The sequence below is a fragment of the Danio rerio genome, chromosome 2 (assembly GCF_049306965.1).
Source record: "Danio rerio strain Tuebingen ecotype United States chromosome 2, GRCz12tu, whole genome shotgun sequence".
NCBI lineage: Eukaryota > Metazoa > Chordata > Actinopteri > Cypriniformes > Danionidae > Danio > Danio rerio.
In genome coordinates, this window is record NC_133177.1 from 60,658,771 (window position 1) to 60,678,567 (window position 19,797).

The 19,797-nt window shown below is 39.9% G+C and overlaps 1 protein-coding gene and 1 long non-coding RNA gene across 4 annotated transcripts in view; one reads left to right on the forward strand and one right to left on the reverse strand.

Annotated features, from left to right (window-relative positions):
• Nucleotides 1–11,837, reverse strand: LOC141379204 (uncharacterized). Its single transcript, XR_012395311.1, has 3 exons — nucleotides 11,099–11,837; nucleotides 3,048–3,122; nucleotides 1–1,390 (listed from the first exon to the last, which is right to left on the reverse strand). It is a non-coding gene; the product is annotated as an uncharacterized lncRNA (long non-coding RNA).
• ftr30 (finTRIM family, member 30) overlaps nucleotides 10,965–19,797 on the forward strand; it is a 17,772-nt gene continuing 8,939 nt past the window's right edge. For 2 of the 3 annotated variants that reach the window (XR_012395231.1, XM_003197985.7), the window contains exons 1-5: nucleotides 11,144–11,743; nucleotides 12,489–12,584; nucleotides 12,762–12,995; nucleotides 13,081–13,240; nucleotides 13,336–13,395. Coding sequence is in view for 2 of the 3 variants with exons in the window: in XM_003197985.7 (XP_003198033.2) it covers nucleotides 11,144–11,743; nucleotides 12,489–12,584; nucleotides 12,762–12,995; nucleotides 13,081–13,240; nucleotides 13,336–13,395 (1,150 nt within the window). In the remaining variant the exon portion in view is untranslated. Of the gene's footprint in view, nucleotides 11,100–11,143; nucleotides 11,744–12,488; nucleotides 12,585–12,761; nucleotides 12,996–13,080; nucleotides 13,241–13,335; nucleotides 13,396–19,797 lie in introns of those variants that run through there. The other variant, XM_073931907.1, reaches the window with a different exon arrangement.

Here is a 19,797-nt window from a genome sequence, read left to right on the forward strand (position 1 = left end):
ATAACCTTTTTTAACACATTTATATCTGTTTTTATGTTTTATTATTTGTTTTTATTTTCTTATACTGTGTCTTTTATTCTTGTTTATGTAAAGCACAATTGCCACTGTGTATAAAATGTGCTATATTAATAAACTTTCCTCGCCTGAGTATTTGTGTTTATAAATGCAGATTGTGATGGTTTTGTTTAATAAAGAACTGTTAAATGTCTTTTCTGAGTGTTTCAATGTGTTTTTATGATGAATAAGCAGCTGTTGCGTCTCTTTCCTTTATTTTCTTTATTTCAGGCTGTTGAGGATTGAAGATTCTGAATTGTTTGATTATTTTGATAATAACTTTTGCTTTTTATGTCATAAATATGAACCCAACATCAAATCTACAGTAGTTTGTCTGTTTAAGTCAGATTGCAGAACAGTTTTTTTGACCGAGCCTGATCGAGTCTATTGTACCTTTGTATTTTGTTTGCATATCTTCAGTAAACCCTTTTTAAAAGAAGATTCGGTTTTACTCGCGCTTTTTTAATTCTGGTTGTTGGATTAGCTGCAAAATGTGGTGCATAAGGATGTGCATGAAAGATGTGCCACTACAATCATTTTATTGATCATTAGTGAAGGATTTGATTATTAGTATCTGTCATTTGATTGTGTTTTTATATTTTATTGTTATTATTTTCCTATTATTATTGCTTCATTATTATTTCATTTCTCCATGTTGTTATAATCTTATGACTGTGTGGGCTGATGTTTTCATGAGTAAGAGATTAGAGAATGTCTCCATTTCGAGGTCTGTCTTGTCTCTGGATGTTGTGATGATTATTTTGATGGTCTGTTTGTTGATTAGGTTACACTGCATCTACATGCCAATTAACTCTCATTAGATTATAAGTGGGGTTAGAGTAAGTTGACATGTACTGGCAAAGTTTCTTATAGTCAGTTAAATGTCTGTTGAATCAGCAGATATGAAGCAGACAGTCTACTAATACTCAAATGGACCATCAGATTAAAGTGTGACCTGTTGTGCAGCAGTAATGGTCCACTGCTGTTGCTTGTGCTATAACACGGATGAAATCGGAGGATTGAATCATACACAACTAAGATTATTCAGTAACTCTGCTCTTTCTTTATCATCATGGCTTCGTCTCCTGCTTCTGCTCCTCTGGTTTTCTCAGTTATTTCCTATATTGACAGGAGACTGTAATTGGGTTGAATGCTGGTTAACAGGTTTGGGTGTTGGGCGGATCCGCTGGCTTGTTGTCTGGATGCCCAGAGAAACACATTTTCTGACAGGATCTGGCGTCCGGGGCGAGATCTTATTCATCTGGTGTGAAGAGTGTGATCCAACACTGGGTTAATTAGGTTAATGAGCCAAGTCATTATATAATAGTGGTGTGTTCTGTAGACAATGGAAAAAACAAGGGAGTAATAATATTGACCTTAATATTGTTTTTAAATGTGTGAAACTGCTTTTATTCCAGTTAAACTAAATTAAATTAGATTTTATCCAAAATAAAAAATATTAAAGGAATTACTGTGTAGATTTCTGTGCTCAATTAAACATTACTTGGGAAATATCTTTCAAAATAATATATAATAATTCATATTAATTATTTTTATATATATATATATATATATATATATATATATATATATATATATATATATATATATATATACATAATAATAATATTAAAGTTGATGATTAAAGTTTTTACAATTATCCATTATCCTTAGTTCAATAGAAAGAAACAAAAGAAAATTGACTTTCATATAAATTAATTATTAATTCCCCACACAAGAGAAACCAAACAATCAGCACAGAAAAGACCATTTTGGTAGCAGGTGAGCACAATAACCACAATTCTTTATATCAGGAGCAAATGTGCAACACTGTCAGGACATTTGGGGGTCCTGCCCCACTCTTAGATCATGTGTAAATCTGCAATACATCAAGAGACTCCAAGTTCATTATAGTGACTTAAAACAGTGACATAAGCCAACTCCTGAAACAGCCAGAAAACACAGCCTTATTACTCTACCATCAATATCTCAGCATTAAACATTTAAAATATTCATCTCAAAGCTTTTAATCATCAAAGACAACAGCTCACAGTATCCTCACAGCAGTGCTGTAACACATAAACAGCATGTGTGTCTCAATCCCTGATCATACCTGCACACAGCTACAACATCTGCTACTCAGCGATGGCACCTTCAGGTATCCTCAACTGCTCATCAGATATTAATACACATGATTATGTGCATCACAACGCTAAATACAATATATAACATGATTATTCAAACTTAACTTTCCCTAAAAGAGCATTGATGATGCACAACTTTCATTATTTCCTCCATTTTGTGTGCTCGGCGTGACCGCCACACTCCCTCCTCACAACCGCCACTCCAATAGAGACAGCTCATGACTGGGAATTACCATATTCTGTCTATCCTGCACCATTACCGTGAGTAGGTTTACAGCATTTACATAACAATAATATTAAGAAGACATATTTACAGAATATTTGTGTTTTGATTTGTCACATGATGTTGTAGTGCACCCTTTAAACTAAATTTTACATATTTTTTAAAAAGAACTTTTTAGGAATCATATTTTAAAAAATGAATTCAAAATAATAAAAAAATTACAGGGCTTTATTATGCCATATACATCTCCAGCTCTCATTCATTAACAGCCCAGCGTTTGTTATTCCCTCTCTGGCCACATGAGGGCGCGCGAGTGTCGCTGTATGAACTCATGATCAGATTCTACCAATGAACTCAATAATGATTCACTCAGATATAGAGATAATAATTAATGAGAACTATTTACACAAAACACTGAACTTGTCCTAACATGACGCTGTAATCTGCACCCTTTAGGCATGTTTTTTATATATATTTTCCAATTATTAAACAGCAGTTTTAGTTTTAAAATGATAAATAATTCACAAAATGGCAGGAAGCCTTGAAAATCACCTCTCATTCATTAATTTTGACTTCTCTCACTAAAATGTATATTAATATAATTATAATAAATAAACTATACTCACATTTACTTCATTAAGCTGATCAGTTTAATGCAGAGGAATCTGTTTATCTGTTTTATCCAGCAGAAATGGTCAATACTGAAACACAACAGAACAATTGACAACACATCAAACAATTATAGATATAGCACATTTATTCAGCATCAAATCATCCATTTCACTGCACTTTCTGGAGCCGGCATTAGCTGTTATTGCAGAGATATTCATATTCTCTTATCATGTCATTTATACAGCTCATGTGGAAATAAAACATGTTGTTGTTGTGAGATTCTGAACAGATCAATTCTGATGAACACAGAGATGGAAGCCCACCCTGACCACCATTACAATAAACAGGATTTGACTGTTTTCATGTGTTTTGTTTGTGACTTTAACCTTTATGATGATTCACTATTCACTAGTTCAGCTTTGAAAACTAAATGACTTTCATTAAAAACTCTTTCAGCAACTAGAATTACATCTGACTAAAGAGGAAACCCTGTGCAGTTCTGATTTTAATGTTCTCCATTTATTTGCTGATCCTCTGTCTGTATTCACACTGGCACAAAGCTGACCTTTAGGCTTATTTGCATCTGTTTTATCAGTGAAAGGACAAAACATTTGGTTAAAATATACTGATTACACAGAAAATAACTCCAATCACAAGCAAAACAGCAACATCAACACAACCACAGACTGTTCAATAGTCTCAAACATGTCTCTGATCATTTTGGGTTCAACATTTCAACTCTTATTTGTCCTGATGGTAAAATGTCAGCAGTTTGGAGGAAGTGATGAAACACACTTACTGTAATTCTCTCTAAACTTCTCTTGCTAAAATGCTGAAGAGCATCAACTCAGCACGCGGTGCAGGGCGGAACACTGTTGTGTAGGTGTGATTCTGTGTGTGACATCACAGCACCGCTACACCTATCAGATTGCCGAATGCTCCACATTCTAATAGAACCTCTGGCGGTGCTTTGATGTCATTCTCCACCAATCGGTTTGCACAGAGCCGCTTCAAGCAGGAGCCAAGATGGCAGCGGAGTGAATGGTCACGATTTTTAGGTACTACGAGGAGTTTTAAAGTTAACAAAGCGGTTAATTTGCATGGAAAGTCTTAAATTTTGAAAGCGTATGTGTTCCTGAATATTTTAAACGGACCTTATTTAATCTCTGAAGTGAAAATGGGGGAAAAAAGAAAGAATCAGTCCCTTCAGGAAAGTGCTATATTGGCTGGATACCTCGTGGAAGAAGGGGGCATGGAGTCTGCAAACATGGAGAATATCGATCTTGAAATTGGTGCCAATGAAGAGGTTTTTGCAAAGCCTATTTTTTCTACTCCATCCAAAAATCATACGAGGTCAAAAGGTACGGATGAAATATCCTTATCTACACTCCTTGACGTGATTCAGAAGCTAAATGGATGAAACGCACGACAAAGAGATTTCCATTGACAATACGGTCGCAGTCTCCTGTGGAAAACTAGATAAATTGTGTGAAAAAGTCTCCCACATGAGTGAAGAGATCAAGACGCATGGTGTAAGAATAACTCAAACTGAGAAGAATAAAGAACTGCAGGCAGAAAACCTACGTCTAAAAGAGAACTTTGACGAAATGCAGCGCTACTCTCGGCGATGGAATCTCAAGTTACAAGGGGTTGCAGAGCGCAACGGAGAAGACACGAGAAGCGTGACGATCAGCATCCTAAAAACAGGTGGACCCTGGTATACAAGACAAGATGGAAGATGTAATTGATGTTGCTCACCGCCAGGGGCTAAGGAGGTCTGCCGGAGCTCCTCGTAACATCGTGATGCGTTTTACTATGCGTACCTACAGGGACATTGTATGGCGAGCTGCAAAAGACTCTCGCTATCTAACTTAGCAGAAAACAGATTTCGCATCAAGGAGGCGTTAATCAAATATGTGGATGCAGGAGCCAAGTTACGGCCTTTAGTCAAGAAGGCTCGTGAGGAAGGCAAAAAGGTTTCGTGGAATGGCCTTTATGCTTTTGTTGCTGGAAAAAAGCTTGAACTTATTCCCTGAAAACTTCACGGAGCAAATGTTCTTAATGTGGTACAAATGTTGTACAAAGATAATAATAGCTGTGTAATTCTAAATTCATGTACTTTATTAAGATTTCCTGTGCTCCGTGGTATACGACAGGGCTGTCCCTTGAGCCCGTTCTTATTTTTATTTGTTGTAGAAACTCTATCTATAGATATTCTACACAATAATGATTTGGTTGATATTTAACAGAGAGATTCGCATATCACAATTAGCAGATGACACTCCACTATTTTTAAAGGATAAAGATCAAGTGTCTCCTGTTTTACCCATTATTAATGCATTCTCTAATGCTTCTGGACTCAAACTAAATTTATTAAAATGTGAAATGATTTGCTTGTATGACATCTTAGATGCAAAAATTGAAAATATACCAATCAAAAATGAAGCAAAATACTTAGGAATTAATATAACAACAAATCTAATTAGCAGACAGTTTTTACATTGTTCAACAAGATTATCTAAAGTAAAATATAGTTTTAACAGTGGCTCCAAAGAGATTCATCAATTCTAGGCAGAGTCTTCTTAACCAAAACAGATGGATTATCTAGATTAGTGTACCCCTCATTATCTTTAGCAGTGGATAATCACACCTCTAAAAAAATTGATAAAATTTTTCTTGATTTTATTTTGGAATAATAAGCCTCACAAATTGAAGGGAGTGAGGGGGGTCATGAAGTCCCAAATTTTGATGACACCAATAATACTTTTAAAATCAATTGGCTGAAGAGATGCTTGCTTGGTTCAGACTCTATGTAGTATTTTTATTCCAAACAATACATTTAAAGAGATTGGTGGCCTTTCTTTTTTAATGAAATGCAATTACTCCGTTGGTAAATTACCTATTAAATTAGCTCAATTCCATCAACAAGCTCTTTTAGCCTGGAAACTGACTTACAGCCACAAATTCTCACCCAACAAAACCATTTTCTGCAATAATGTAGACCAGTGGTTCTCAAACTGTGGTACGCGTACCACTAGTGGTACGCGGAGGAATCGCTAAATAATGAAAGAAACAATTAACACTTTTAATCCTTTAATGTGTAATATAACATCGATGTGATCAGCATTGGCTGTTTTGTGAAGCGTACGATCACAACGCTGTGCTTAGAGTGTTTATTTTAGTGCATTGTGTCATAAGCTGCTGAAAATCAGTTTCCGAAATTTAAGAATTGATTCAGAAGCGTGATTTGACTGACATGAAAAGTGGCCAATCACAGTCGACCTTGTCTAGTTGCGTGAAACGTAAGGGCGGGACAAAGGCTTTCTGTGTTGCAGAGACAGAAAAAACAACTTAAAAACAAATGTTTTGTTGGAATTATACTTCTCGGATGTTTTCACTACAGAGATGTCTAGCAGAGTAATTAAACCGTGGACATATTTCCTGCCTATTTGATGATCTTCATACACGTTTCGCTCTCCGACAGCGAGTCGACTCGCCTCTGACCTGTCACTCCTCCAAATACATTAGGTGCGTTCGACTTCATGCAGCGCTGCGCAGATCGATCGAAATCTGTCTTAAAGCGGTGCATTCTGGTTAGAAATCTTGTCCGGATTGATGCTGCGCCGATGCCACGTGACTGTCACATGTGGCATCAAAGTACCGCGACAGCGCTCCGGGATCAGACGGCAAACTCAGACCGTGCAGCTTCTGAAGAGCGACTGCAGGAGCTCTGATGACGACACCGATATTACACGATTGGCCGAGTTCACCACATGACAACAAACACGTGTATTTCGGGTTTATAATTGGACAAATTCCGATTCAAACGTTTCAAAACAAACAATTCACTTTTCACACCCTCTCTATCCTGTACACATCTTGCTTATTAAAAGACTACAAATATTTTACTGCAGTAATCATCTTTTGTTAAATAGTCTGGTTATAAAGGTTAGCTTGTTTGCACAGGTTTATTTTTAATTTTAACTTTTTATACAGACTATTTACTGCATTCATGAACGATTTAAATGATGTATTTAGTGTATATTTTAGTGAATAACCTAAATAAGTCTTCTATCTATAAATGTACACATATGTAAACCCTTTTTTTAGCATATTCAAACAAGAAGTATTAGCCCAAAGATTGATGTTTAACTCCTAGAATTTATGCTTATTGCTTTGTATTTAATAGACCTGTTCGTTTTTATGTTTATATTAACCTCTCATTTCCTCTTATTTCTCTCATGCATTTGTTATATATTTTATTCATAATTCTCTCTTATTGTTTAAAAAAGAACTACAGTTTGTAGAAACTGTATTCTGTTTTATTTGTAAATGTTTTGTTGTTATAAATAAAAATAACAAAAAAATATGATGACGCCATGTGATCTGTCATCATGACTGCAGCAACTTTGAGTCCCGAGGTGTCCAGCTGTCCGTCTTGACGGCTCCGTCTTCAACTCCGCCCCCGCCTGCGCTCGACTAATCTCGTTGATCACCGGCTGCAGCTGAGCTTCATGTCGAACGCACCTTTTGAGTCCCGAAGTGTCCAGCTGTCCGTCTTGACGGCTCCGTTTTCAACTCCGCCCCGCCTGCGCTCGGCTAATCTCGTTGATCACCGGCTGCAGCTGAGCTTCATGTCGAACGCACCTATTCTGAATGGCGGCGCGGGAATGGAGGTATTGCGCAATTACTAATTTCTGCAAATGAGGCGAGTGCTTTATTTTAACACGAGAGAGCGCATTCATGTACGCAAATCGCTAAAACAGATATGTGAGCTCTTAAATAGGCTTTTTTCAAATGAACTGCAAGTGCTCTCATGATCGCCTGTGTGCTCAGATAGAATACAATCGCGATCTCTCCACTATTAAAGTAGACATTATTTATCTTTGCTCCTTAACTAAATTTAGTCAAAAGTATTCAAAGTTATCAAGTATTTAGAAATAGATTGATACATGATCGATGACAATGCTAATGGTCTTCTTATTTGGCTGTGTTGTGAAGTGAAACTTACTTTTAGCAAAGGTGGAACATTTTTTATTTCTTTACGACAAAATAATTATGCTGGAAATGTTTCTGGATGAGGTATTTGTGTGATTTATACATTTAGCTGTATTCTGATCTGTGTTAAAGCATTACAGGTCAAAGCATTCCATTGTTAGCCTTCTTATTGTTTATTTATCACAATTTACAATAAGGCTCTTAAAGCACTGCTTTGATAAATGTAGTGTCGTCATATTTCAAATACCTCAAGTAAAATGAAGTCATTTGTTTTATTTTTTTACTGACAGTGTACTTGTATTTTTTTACGTTTCTATTTTAGATTAAGATCAAGTGTAAAATAAAATCTACATGTGATGTACAGCTATTTAAGAAACAGATTTGCCATATTGTAAAGAAAAATAGTGTAAAATATGTAAATAAAAGGCTAAATTTAAATCTTTTTACCATATACTTTAATTTAACCTTTCAACGCTTAAAAATATATATTTTTAAAAATGGGCAAAAAGTGTCTCTATGGCCTTAAAGATTATTTGGTAGTTTTACCAGTGCTATTGAAAAAGATTAATTGTCATGAAAGGAAAAATTGACTATACTTCCTTTGTTAGTGCAAATTATACATGTAGCTTTGGGATGTAAGCAATCAAACCATTAAATCAGGTTTACACTTAAAAAAAATGTGATTTCATAATGAAAATCAGATTTTTAAAAAAAAGTAACCAACTAGTACTTTTTAAAAGAGTAATTTGTACTTTTACCTAATATTAGTATTATTTACTAAAATTTGTGTTATTTTAGCAGTGTAATAGTATTTTTACTTGAGTACAAAAAAGATTTCACAAGCACTTAGTGCAGGTTTATTATATTATTAATATATGATTAATAAATATTATTATTAATGGTTTTTATTTGTATCTATTCCTATGCAATGTTTTATGGGTTGCTGAGAATACATTTCAGGTCTTCAATACATAGCATGTCAGTCTTGAAAAAAAAATAGGTGCTGGAATTGATTTTCATTAGGCTGTGCCTGTATGAACCCTGTCATGTACATTTAACATTTATTTCAAGATTTGTCTGAAAGTGTATGAATATGACATATAGCCTATATTTATAAGGTCCAAGCAGCATTTCCAGCTTTTGATGAATAGGCTACTATGAATACTTTAGATTTAAGTACAGCAGTTTTCTTTTTACTTTTTAAGAACAGCACCATTTTTTTATGAACTTTTAAAAGCACATTTTAACTAAAACTTTTTTTTTTTATCTGCAAGCACAGTTAATGTTCAGACTATTTCAAATGTTTAAAGTGACTGACAATAATACATATTCTTACTAATAGGAAGTAATCTGCATCGTTTTAAAACTGTGCACACCTGTAGCTGCTTAATTAGGCTTAGGACGCTATTTTTTAATACTGGTTAAAAAATAGCGTCGTAAGGTGGTACTTGGAGAGACGATTTATTTCTAAGGTGGTACTTGGTGAAAAAAGTTTGAGAACCACTGATGTAGACATTAAGATAAATAATAAATCTTTTTTTCTGGGATAAATAGTTTAACAAAAACATTATTTTTGTTTCTGATCTTTTTAACAGTAACGGGGATCTTTTAACTTATGAGAGTTTTATAAACATTTATCAATTCCCTGTTCGCTTTATTATAAAGGCTATAACTAGTGGACTATGTCTGATGAAAGCAGCTCTTAATTATGAGGCAGCTTCCAAACAATTGTCACAGTTACACCTAGGAGGAAGATCTAGTCTTAGTAAATAAAGCAATAATAAGTTTATACATCAAGTGTCGCAGTCACATAACGCAATCACTCCTAGAGGAAAGTTTAAAGGTTCCATAATTGTTAATATTCAATGGAGGAAAACATGATTATCACCATATAAATTATGCATTCCTAATAAAATGAAAGAGGTGCACTTTAAATTTTTATTGTAATGCACTTTTATCCAAATATTGTGATGTTACTGATATTTGCACATTTTGTAAGAATGAATGTGAAGACATTTGTCTCTTCTTTTTTTCTTGCGATGTATCATCACTGTTTTAGGATGATTTAAGTTCATATTGTTTTTCCAAGGTTAATATGAGTGGTAATTTGTACCTTAAGGATGTTATTTGTTATTCTGAAAACCAAAACAAGTCGCTAGAAGCCACTGTGAACTTTCATAAACTTGCTGGGAAATTTTACTTTCACAAACAGCGGTTCCTTAAAAAAATCCAATCTTTATAGACTTCCTGTGTGAAATAGAACATTTAATTAAATCTCTCAGATTAATTGAGAATCAGAAATGTGCTTCTTTCTTGAGCAAATATGATGAGATCTTTCATGCTACTTGAATATTTATCTCTTTTTTCTTTTATCTTTTTACATTTTTATATTATTTTTTTATTCTTTTATAAATTGTGTTCTATTGTTGCTCTTTATCTTGTGTATGTAATGTGATTATTGTGTAAAAGAACTGTTATCTTTTACTGTATTCTAAGTTGTATTATACAGTTTCTTGAAGTTAATTAAAAAAAGAGCCGCTTCAAGCAGAAACACGCCTTTCATTGGTCTCCTGTCACATGAGTGTGGATGCTGCCAAGTCCATCAATTCTTCATTACTGACTAAATAAAGTTGCACTAGAATTTCCTTATTAAATAATCTGCATAAATAAAAGAATTAATTAATTTAAATGGCAGAAAATGATTATCTAAAATTTATAAGAGCATTACAAGACATTTAAAAATGATATAAGCTACTTATTTATTGAGCTCCAGAGAGGGGGAGCATGAGCTGTCGCTCCTCCTCCTGTAAGCTGTTTTAATGCGTACACCAACCCCACCCCTAACCCTACCCCCAGTGACATCACTCGTAGAAGAAGTGCAAAAAAGGTGGAGCTCAAGCTTAAGCTCCCCCTCTCTGGAGCTCACCTCTCCTCAAATGGCTCTGCAGCGAGCACCACTTGGGGTTTATTTCTATTTCTGCATTAGACTGTCCTCTAGTGGCGGAGTTTATTATGACGCACACAGGAAGTGTCAGAGCTGAGAGGAATCGAAAGTTTACTCAAATACCGTAAGTAATTGTCGGTGTTGGGTGTGTTGAGTCGGTGTCTCTGTATGAGCAGTAAAATGGCAGAATCCAGTGTTTCTTGGGCTCATCATTTCAGCTGTTCGGTGTGTCTGGATCTCCTGAAGGATCCAGTCTCCATTCCGTGTGGACACAGTTACTGTATGAGCTGCATCACAGACTGCTGGAATCAGGAGGATCAGAAGAGAGTCTACAGCTGCCCTCAGTGCAGACAGACCTTCAGCCCCAGACCCGCTTTAGCTAAAAACACCATGCTGGCTGAAGTGCTGGAGAAACAGCAGAAGAGCAAACTACAAGCTGCTGGTCCTGCTCAGAGTCCCGCTGCATCTGGAGATGTGGAGTGTGACGTCTGTACTGGAGCCAAAAACAGAGCCGTCAAGTCCTGTCTGGTGTGTCTGAACTCTTACTGTCACACTCATTTCCAGCTACATCAACAACTGAATCCGGGAAATCAACACAAAGTGATTGAAGCCACTCATAAACTGCAGGAGATGATCTGTCCTCAACACAAGAAACTCCTGGAGATCTTCTGCCGCACTGATCACTGCTGTATTTGTTATCTGTGTATGGTGGATCAACACAAACACCATGACACTGTTTCAGCTGCAGCAGAGAGGACTGAACTACAGGTATGAACACACTTATGCTCAATTATTAATAATGTCTCTTCATTTCTCCACTTTTAAAGCTGTTTCTCTGATCTTCTCTCCAGCAGACACATGTAATAGACTTTGGTCAGGATGGTGTCATATTAATGTTTGACAGGAATTAAAACACCTGTGAGGGACTAAAGTACAGTGTGTTCAGTGAATTACTGTTTAATTGACTAAATCCCCGTAAAATCCCACATTCACCAATAATACAGCATTACAGATTCTACATCACAGAGCTCAACAGTGTTTTATATCAACAGGTTGTTGTGAATGAAATATAAGCTAAATCATAATGAACTCTGGGAGCAGCAGTGATGTGTTTAGAGTTTTATTTTAAGCTGTTTAATGTCGACCTCTGCATAAACAGATGAAGCTTAATGAAAGTATATCGCTGTTATTTCCACTGTAAGAGCTGAGTGGTATGACATGATGGATAAATGTGCATTAAACATTCACAGTCACCGGCCACTTTATTAGGTACAGCTTACTAGTACCGGGTTGGACCCCGTTTGCCTTCAGAACTGCCTTAATCCTTCATATCATAAATTCAACAAGATACTGGAAATATTCCTCAGAGATTTTGCTCCATATTGACATGATAGCATCACACAGTTGCAGCAGATCGTCTTGACCATGTCTACATGCCTAAATGCATTGAGTTCTGACTATTACAGCTTTACAGTGACGTTTATTTAACTCTTGTTCACTGTGAATCCTGCAGAGTCGGCTGAGGGAAACCCAGAGCAGATTCCAGCAGAGACTCCAGGAGAGACAGAAGGAGCTGGAGGAGCTGAGAGAGGCTGTGGAGTCTCACAAGGTGAGTTTGAGCAGAAGAACAGCAGCTGAAGAGGCCTTTCACACTCCAATGCTTCTGTGTGTGTGTGTGTGTGTGTGTGTGTGTGTGTGTGTGTGTGTGTGTGTGTGTGTGTGTGCGTGCGTGCGTGTGTGTGTGTGTGTGTGTGTGTGTGTGTGTGCGTGTGTGTGTGTCTGACAGCGCTCTGCACAGGCCGCAGTGGACCACACCGAGAGGATCTTCACTCAGCTCATCTGCTGGATTGAGAGAAGCCGCTCGGAGCTCACGCAGATGATCAGAGATGGAGAAAAGACTGCAGTGAGTGGAGCTGAAGAACGACTGGAGCGACTGGAGCAGGAGATCAATGATCTGAGGAGGAGAAACGCTGAGCTGGAGCAGCTTTCACACACAGAAGATCACATCCATTTCCTCCAGGTGACACACAGGACAGTGGAAGAGCATGTGGAGCAGAGATTGTGTTTGTGTGTCTTCAGCTGCTGTTTCTGTTGTGTCTGTGTAGAGTTTGCAGTCTCTCTCTGTCCCTCCTGGATCTACAGACTCATCCAGCTTTATTAGCAGCTCGCAGCTCGCTTTTGATCAACTTGCTGAATCTGTGTCTCGTCTGAGAGACAAACTGCAGCAGTTCTGCACTGAGGAGATGAAGACCATATCTAGCAGAGGTCAGATTTATATTTCCTGACATGTTTCAGATGATTTTAAATGTATTTGTATTGTTTAACAATGTTTACTGTAAATCATCTGTTTGTCTCCACAGTGAGCAGCATTAGCAGGATTCCCGCTCCTGAAGCACAGACCCGTGAGCAGTTCCTCCAGTGTAAGTGACTCTGATCATACTGAACATTAAAGATTATAGTTATATATTGTGTTGGATTCCTTCATATGAGGCAGAGAGTCTCTGATGGCTGTAATGTGTTTTATTCTGGAACCAGCAGAAACAGTGAAAACTAGAAGTAAACACACAAATCAGCACAAAGCAGATTGATAATGAACTCTGACACCTTTACAGTTCATGATCAGGCGTTTGTGTACAGTGAACAGTAGATGAGCTGTGTAAAGTCACAGATAAACAATAATTGGCTCAGTTAACAGTTTCAAAACAAAACTTACACACCTCACTCCGCTCACCAAGGGCTGCTACAGTAGCTTTAACACGTGTAGTGATGTTCACCTGGCTAAACAGCACACACACACACACACACACACACACATGTAAACAGGAGACAGTAAAACACACACGCTTATAATGCTCATCATCACGATTGCAGGACTTGCATTAACCAGCATATGTCACTGGAATATATCACTGAGCTCCTGAGACGAGAGCGTTCTGATGAGTGAGATGTTGTGTGAGGTTTCGGGGTTTTGCTCAAAGCCATTAACCTGAATGAGCTGACTGAGAATGAAACACCTATAATGAGCTCTTGTGGCCATTTCCATCAGGGCTGGACTAGGGCAAAAAATCGGCCCTGGCATTTTGGGCCAGAGCAGCCCACTACATTCAATGCTATCTATCTATGCACATACAATATTTTTATCAACTCATATTCTATAAAACACAAAAGCCATATATATATATGAAATAAATAAATAAATACAAACTTTAATCTCAATTTAATTTCTGTATACTGTCTATAAAGATATTTGTTGAGTTCTAAAAAATACACTATTCATTATTTTTCTTCGCATAAGTCCCATATTTATCAGGGGTTGACCCAGTGGAATGAACTGCCAACTATTCCAGCATGTTTTATGCAGCAGATGCCTTGCCAGCCACAACCCAATATTGGAAATCACCCATACACACTCATTCACACACACTCATACACTACAGCCAATTTATCTTATTCAATACACTATTCACTCAGCCTATATTCAATAATAAACATAACAAAAACTGCCTGCTAATGCATCGGTAAATCTTCAAAGGGAACAGTGTACTTTATAACCTCTTTCACCTCATCCTGCTTGCTGTTTCACTATCTAAACAATGAAAACATAATATAAGGAAATTTGTTTCATTTTGATATTATGATTAACAGACACCAAACAGCCTTGTGTAGCTGCATATTTATATGACCGTCATCTTCACTCTGCATATTTATAACAAAACAGGGCTTAAATATAACTGCCTCCTTTCATTTTCATTGAAAAAAACAACCTTTACCCCGTCTCTTTTGCAGTATATCAGTTTTAATAATCAATAATGGCCATTATAACAGTATAACGTACAATAAATTTATAGGATAAAGGTAAGCAATCAGTCAATGTGCAGAATCAGTGTATGTTACATAAATTAATATATTAGCTTATCTTTGCACTCAGCCAATACAGTTACCTGTGAACAAGCGAATTAGAAGACATAAGAGTTGTTAGATAGACAACAAAATTAATTCAATATCACGTTTAACAACTATAGTGAGATGAGATCATCCAGCACCAGCAGATGAACTGTCTGACATGCACTATACTCTCACCCGGGGCCTCATGTATGAAGACTTGCGTGGAAATCTTACTAAAACATTGCGTATGCACAAAGCTGTAAATGTGCGTACGCAGAAAAAAATTCAGATGTATGAAACACTGCGTACGCCGAATCTCACGCATATTCTTTTGTACATCTGAATGAACGTGAAACTGAGCGCAACATGCACGAGCACAAAACCCCTCCCTGCCTCCTCCCCCGTATGAATATGCTAATGACTCTACTTTGGCAAAACCCAACGAAAAAGCAAAGGCAAAATCAAGCAAAAAAGAGAAACTCTGAACAGAATATGAATTGGAGGTGCTGTTTTCGGAGGTAGACTGGAGAAAAGCGATGTTATTTGCAAGTTTGTTCTCCGGAATTAACAACAAAAGAAAAAAATAGAGTGGGAGAGTTTAGCTGATGCGGTTAACACAGTTAAGTCTGAACATCGCACAGTGGAGTTAAAAGAGAAATAGTGTGATTTATAAGTGTAAAATGTTGTAGTTCCCTAAACAGCATTAGTGGCGCAGCTCGTAAAACGCATGTTAACATGTTTTGACACATTCGAGCATGAACTCGGTTCGAATCCAGCATCTGATGTACTCAGTCTTCTTTTTTTCCCCGCTACATATCAGATTTTGCCTACTATTTATCAGGAGAAAGACAAGTAGGAATCATTAATAAAGCTGTGCATCATATTTGCACATTTATTGAATGGAAATGTTTCTGATTCACGCATGCAAATTCATCTTCAGGTGGTGCCTTTATAGCAATGTGCGTGCAGTAGATCGCTCCCATTACAATGGGAAAACAGGCGACCGCTGCAAATTGTGCTTTAATGTTTGGCTGGTCAACTGTATGGTATGGAAATTGTAACAGAAATTAGCTCATTTTATGAATATTAATAATCAACAATAACGGTTTATTCTTAATTATTAATATTCTGGCTTAAGCTTCAGTCAATCTGGTCAAACAAACATATGATTGTATATGATCCTGCCCGATCGACCAAGCGGATTCTCAGATTATGAATATTAATTATCAACAATAACAAATTATTATTAATCATTAATATTCCGGATCAATTTATTGTCAGTTTGACCAAACAAACACAAGCAGAGCCGCCGCTCTTCCGAGCAGACACGGTAATGATCCATTCATTCAGAAAAAGGGAATTTAATTGCTACTTCTTGTGAAGTAGATTAATCATTTATAAGTTTTAATGAACTTATAACCGCTAGGCAGGGGAATCTGTATTTCAGTGACATTTTCTCGTGAGGCAAACAATACAATTCATTTGATTATAATGGAATTTATTGACTAGTCAGACAGATAACGAACAAAACGCACAAACATACATTAAACACAGAACAAAGGTAAAACACATGGAGATAACGGGTCTATACGGGACTATAAAACATGTACAAACAGAGAGAGATGGCAAAGCGCGGAAATATAGAGTTCAGATAGAGTGGCAAAATCTGGTTTCAGTTCCACAAACACCATTAAGTATCACCAAGATTATAAAAAACACCTTTTTGATAAAAGGGGCACAGCTTATTTGCATAACTAAAATACCTGGACTTTCATGTCTGGAGGTCTCTCTTTTTATGCGGGTCTCTTCCTGATGAAACTCCTTTGATGTCCTTCTTGATGGGTTGAGTTTGTAATACAGTTCGGACGAACACGATCGCAAACTTTAAACTGAGTTTACTTTGCCGGAAAATAAGAAAGCCTGGCGGGAAAGTCCATGCGGCGTAGAAAAGCCGCGTGGCCCTCAAAGGGGCCACCGTCGATGATGTTCTTTGTTCGGACTACTCTCCAGGATGTTTGGGGAGAAGTCTGGTTATACCTGCGGGTCACGTGACAACCCGTTCAGCATTCTGACCAATGATTTCAGGGGAAAGTTTGAGCGCGAATCCTTCCTTTGTCTCGAGGCTGCTCATATGCAAATTTGAGTGTCCGCCCAAAGCATGCGGACAGGCATTTAATACAGGGATTTAAAGAATAAAGCAATGCGAGTTATGATCTTGCTCTATGCATCATGTGTTGTAAAATGTCAGCAGAAACCCATCTGTACCAAACATGGGGGGTTTAAAAGTACATCAACATGATTTTTCCCATCCTCACATTATTTATGCTTTAAAAAGGCCTAAAGGGACCACGCATACAGGTTATATGAGGGGTTATACAGGTAAGAAAAGTCAGAAATGAGATACGAAGTTTGCAAACATAACATTTTAGTTCCCCTTCGGGGGGAACTTCAGCACTATAAGTGGATTTGATTTGTAAAATCCACGCATTGGGAGGATTCGGATCAGAAGCTGTTGTCTGGAGAGTATTGAACGGGCCAATGAATGAAATTAATTGGCAGCGTAAGCTTGCGCAGGTGTGCGACATCTGCAATTATCTCAGCATATAAGCACACCTGAAGCCAGCAGACGGCATCCTTTTTGCTTCAGATCCTTTCTGAGTGAGTCGATGAGGGTTCCTCTTGCTGATCAGCACTTCAGAGCGAACGAGTGTGTCTCCCGGTCCAGAGTGGGTCTTCGCGGTGGCAGACGGTCGAGCTGGGTTACTCCCTTGCCTGCGGTTCTTTGGGTCCGGTCCTCCAGAGCGGTGCGTATAGTTGCAAACTTTCCTAAAAGAGCAACACAGTCGTGCAGCACGTCCTTTTCAGGATGGCGCTCCGACTGTGCGTTTCTGGATGCGGGGGTTTCCTGGCTCCGGATGATGGACACGATCACTGCATTGCATGTTTGGGGGTCCAGCATGTTAATGCGGTGCTCGCGGGCGGTTCATGTCGTCATTGCGATGCCATGACCGTTGCACAGCTAAGATCGCGGCTAACTTTCGTAAGAGAGCGAGCCACCCCAGTTGCCTCCTGTTCTAAAAAAGCAGCGGGCGCTCGGGCAGATCTGAGGGTTTCAGCGGGAGATAATCCGCCGCCCACGGGCTCGCGGACCTCTCGCTCCTCACGGCGCTCCATCCAAGCTTCGGGTGGTGAGAGTGATCCGTCTAACCAGATGGTAGCTCTCACACTCGCTAACACCGGAGATCAGATGTCCTCCGCGGCATCGGAGGGTGGGCTTTCACTGTCCGACGAAGATCCGGACCCGCTCGCCCCCTCCGGGCAGGTGAGCGCTGTCAAATCGGATCCTGAAGCGGACATGTTAGCCGTGCTTTCCCGGGCTGCTTCGGCCGTGGGGTTGGAGATGGTTTATCCCCCAGCTCCGCGGCCGGACCGACTAGATGGGTGCTACGTAGAGGACCAGAAGGCGAAGCCTTTGAAGCCTCTCGTCCCCTTCTTCCCGGAAGTGCACAGTAGGCTCACGCAGTCTTGGAGGGCACCTTTCTCTGCCCGTGCTGCGTGTGCCTCCGCCCTCACCGCCCTTGACGGCGGAGCTGCCAGGGGGTATGAGGCGATCCCGTCAGTGGAGCGCGCTATCGCGGTCAATCTTTGTCCGCGCGGCGCCTCTACGTGGCGGGGTTTGCCCCGCCTCCCGTCCAAAGCCTGTAGGTTGTCTGCCTCCCTCGGAGCCAGAGCTTATAAGGCTGCGGGCCAGGCTGCTTCTGCTTTGCATGCGATGGCCACCTACCAGCGCTACCAAGCGCAGGCGCTGGCCGAGCTGCACGAGGGCGGGTCCAACCCAAGCTTATTACATGAGCTGCGCACCGCGACCGACTATGCTTTTCGGACTACTAAGTCCGCCGCGTGTGCGCTGGGGAGGACAATGTCCACACTTGTGGTTCAGGAACGCCACCTCTGGCTAAACCTGGCCGATATGCGCGACGTTGACAAAGTTCGCTTTCTTGACTCGCCCATATCCCAGGCTGGCCTGTTCGGCGACACCGTCGGTGAATTCACCCAGGAATTCAAGGCGGTGAAAGAGCAGTCGGATGCGATGGGCAATGTCATCTATCGGCGTGGCCGTAAGCCCGCTCCGCCCGCCGAGCCATCCACCTCCGCTGTTCCTCGCCGAGGGCGCCCGCCAACGAGTGCTGCCCCGCCCCCGCCTGCGCCTCCGGCCAAGCGGGCGCAGCGTTCACCTCGAAAGCAGGCAGCCCCTCCTGCCCAGGGCGCCGTTAAGTCCGGTAAACGGACCGCGAAGCGTCCCTGAGACAGGCCATCCGGAGAAGAGGAAACTTGCTCTTTCCCCCCTGGAGGGCGGGGCCCCGATAACAACGGTACTTTTCAGTGCCACCAAAACATCAGTAAAAGAGCACTTTTTCCCTTCCCCGGATGTGACTGCACGAGTTCTGCCAGTCCGGGACGCGCTGCCTTCCGGCTCGCAGACTCTACGTGCTTCGCCAGTGGCTCACGAGCGCTGGGGGGACTGTCTCCCTTCCCTCAGCCCTCCAGCCCCCTCTCCGGAGTCAGGGTGCGGAGCCAGAGCAAATCGCTCTCCTCCAGCTCTTCCGCGGGACCATCGTGCTTCCCGGATCAGCACACCCACTCCGCGCTGCCCCACCGCTGGTACGTCAGCGATTGTAGCGATGACTCCATTAGCGAGGGCTCTGCCTGCCTGGTTAGCGCGGGCCAGCCCCTCGCGGTGGCTCATACGCACAATCAGACTCGGTTACGCGATTCAGTTCGCGAAACGGCCCCCCAAGTTTACGGGCGTGTATTTCTCCAGGGTCAACCCCCTGTCCGCCCCTGTCTTGCGAGAGGAGATTGCTGCCCTCCTGGCGAAGGGTGCAATCGAGCCGGTTCCTCCAGCCGAGATGGAGAGTGGGTTTTACAGCCCATAC